We start from the raw sequence: 3,322 nt of genomic DNA on the forward strand, positions 1-3,322 counted from the left end.
CTCCTTGATTTCAAGGGGTGTTTAGGTCCCTGATGCTTTTGAGAATCCCACTAGGTGCATCAATACCTTTAAAAATCTGCCCCACAGCCCCGCTCCGAAAGCCTTTAGAGTCCTAGTAGACATGACATAGAAAGGGAGGGAGGGGAAACAGGGGCAGAAAGAAGGGAAATGACTTGCCTAAGGTCACACAGCAGGTCACTGGCAGAGACGAGAGTAGAGCCTAAGTGTCCTGACAACCCGTGCACCACACAGCACAGAGTAAACGATACAACATAGCGGTGACGGAGGGATGTTGCTAGTCCACTGTTAAACGCAGGCCGAAGTGCAGATGGGAGTTGGTGCCATAAATCAATTTGGAAGCAGACAGCAGGCCATCTAGGCACAGAGCTTGGGGAAGAAAAATCACAGATGAGCTGCTACTTATGATGCTGGGTGAGTCTACATGGGAATCAGGCTGTGTTGGCATTTTAGTCTATCCGTTTCATGGACAAGCTGTGAGCTTGGTGCTGGTCGCAAGAGAGGGACTTGCTTTGGAAGAATTGTTGGGTTTGGATTGTACTTTTTTCATCCTTCATACTGCATTTTAACAAGCCACATCTTGGGCCAAATCCCCAGATGGGGTAAAGTAATGAAGCTCCATTGACTTTAAATGAGCCAACCCAATTTACATTAGTGTGATAACATGACTGATTGATTGTCAGAGGTGAGGAGCACTAACAAAACCTCGTCATTGCAAGTGATGAGTGCTGTGCACCTTTGACTTTTATATAATGAGATATTAGAGAAAAGGGAATCAGGGCCAACCCCACTGTTGCTCTAATCCTGACCATTGTCTTTCTCATTCCCCCTACAGCCATCACAGAATGGACTGAGGAAGAAAATGTCCAACCAAACCACCATGACCGAATTCCTTCTCCTGGGATTCTCTGATGTTCCGGAACTGCAGATTTTACACTTTGTAGTGTTTCTAGTGCTTTACCTGGTATCCCTGCTGGGGAACCTTCTCATCATCACAGCCATAGCCCTCAACCACCAACTTCACACCCCGATGTATTTCTTCCTGATGAATCTGTCCATCCTAGACCTCGGGTCCATCTCTGTCACCGTCCCCAAATCCATGGCCAACTCCCTCATGAACACAAGGGTTATTTCTTATTCTGGATGTTTTGCCCAAGTCTTTCTTTTCTTCTTCTTCGCTTCAGCAGATTTTGCCATACTGACCATCATGGCATATGACCGGTATGTGGCCATCTGCCAACCACTGCACTATGAGACAGTGATGAACAGAAAAGCTTGTGTCCAAATGGCCGCCAGTGCCTGGATCAGTGTTTTTCTCTACTCTGCAGTGCACACTGGAAACACGTTTGCAATATCCTTCTGTGGAGGCAACATGGTGGATCAGTTCTTCTGTGAAATCCCCCATCTCCTCAAGCTCGCCTGCTCTGACTCAGACCTCAGTGAAGTCAGGTTTCTCATGTTTAGTGTGTGCTTAACTTCAAGCTGCTTTGTTTTCATAATTGTGTCATATGTTCAGATCTTCACCACAGTGGTGAGAATCCCCTCTGAGCAGGGCCGGCATAAAGCCTTCTCCACGTGCCTCCCTCACCTCATTGTGGTCTCCTTGTTTATTTGCACAGGGACCTTTGCCTACTTGAAACCCACCTCCAACTCAACCTCAGGTCTGGATCTAGTGGTGGCTGTTCTCTATTCTGTGTTGCCTCCAATGATGAATCCGATCATCTACAGCATGAGAAACAAGGAGCTCAAAGGTGCACTGAGTAAACTGATAGGTTGGAGGTTATTCTCTAAGAATAAAATGTCCATATTTCTCCTTCAGTAACAATTTCATTCTGTGTTTCTTTATATAATCAGCTGATGACATTATTGCCTCCATGAGAAAATACTGTTCAATCTGTTTATGCAGAATTGGGTATTTATACTAGTAAAACTCCAGACAAACATGATTCAAGAAAAAAGAAGTTATTATGGGTTTACACCAATTTAAATAAGATCAGAATCTATCTATCATATACTTCTACCCATCACCATACTATCTGAGCACCTTGCCATAGAATCAGTTGCCATAGCAAAGTCCCTAGTGAGGTCTCCGGCTCTTCTTATTTTGGAGGGTAATTTCTGATTGAGGTATCAATGCATTTGTTCTTTGTATTTCTTGTTTACTTGTTTGTCAGATTTTAATCTTTTTTTTTCTTTGCTTAACTGGTTGGCTGGTGGTTTGTTTTGTTTCTTTGGAGGTGGGAAAGCCTGGGGAGATGGTGAGTGTTTGGTTAGACAGGATTTTCGATGTTTGTTCTCTCTTGGAAGTGCCAATATGTCATCACTTTGATGGGGTTTTCTGAGTGAGCTGAAGGCTTGCTCCCCACAATGACAATTTCATTTAGTCATAATGATAGATTTCTATTTCATTGTGAATTATGTTAGCTAGCTAGGTAGATAATGAATAATCTATGGAGATTATTGTGTAAATTTTTGTGCTTTTTTTTCTGTTAATGATTGTCTATGTCCAGATCATGATTTTCTTATAAATACTCCTTATTAAACATTATTTAACAACGATTTTTATGGCTATATCTTACTCTATCTGTTATTTACAAACAGTTCATCCTAAAATACTTGGTGTTTGAACTTTGAGCTGTTTTGACAGGATACATTTTTAACATGCTCTCTTTCATTTCTCTGAACAAATGGAAGTACCACACTCGGGATCCTTAAAAATCAAGGAGCCAGTCCTCAGCTGGTGTAAATTGTCATAGCTCCATTGAGGTCAATAGATCTCTGAGAATTTTCACCAGCTGAGGATCTGCTCCAAACACTCATGATTGTGAATTTAAAACTCACGCCCTTTGAATGTTCTGTACAAAGGCCCTGATTCCACAGCCACTTCAACACCGTCTTTACTTTAATCACATGAGTGGCTCCATTGAAGGTTTAAAGGTAAACTCATGCTTAAGTCCCTTTGGATATGGGTTAGGGTTATGCATAGGGCTTAAGGCTAACAACAAACTGGTGTCAGACCCTGACACTGTCTCCATTTCTCTCCTTTCCCAGTCAAATAAAGTCTTACAATTGGTGCATTGAAATTATTCTCCCCTTCTTGCGTCTGAATTATTAACATAAAATAATTGTTTTTTATCTCAAAGCCAGAATATTTGGGCCTTCTTCTCCAGACTTACCAGTCCTTTACGATTTTTCATCACCAACCTCTCCCTCCTGGAAATCCTGCTCACCAGCATGCTCATCACCAAGATGTTGACCAACATGGTGTACAATTGGAATAGCAGTTTCTTTGCTAGCTTCCATG

The 3,322-nt window shown here is 42.2% G+C and overlaps 1 protein-coding gene across 1 annotated transcript; it reads left to right on the forward strand.

Annotated features, from left to right (window-relative positions):
• The first annotated feature begins 880 nt into the window (after positions 1-880).
• LOC135974585 (olfactory receptor 14A16-like) lies at positions 881-1,840 on the forward strand. Its single transcript, XM_065563004.1, has one exon. The coding sequence runs from the start codon at positions 881-883 to the stop codon at positions 1,838-1,840; it is 960 nt and encodes a 319-aa protein (XP_065419076.1).
• Positions 1,841-3,322: the final 1,482 nt, after the last annotated feature.

Source organism: Chrysemys picta, chromosome 12 (assembly GCF_011386835.1).
Source record: "Chrysemys picta bellii isolate R12L10 chromosome 12, ASM1138683v2, whole genome shotgun sequence".
Taxonomy (NCBI): Eukaryota; Metazoa; Chordata; order Testudines; family Emydidae; genus Chrysemys; species Chrysemys picta.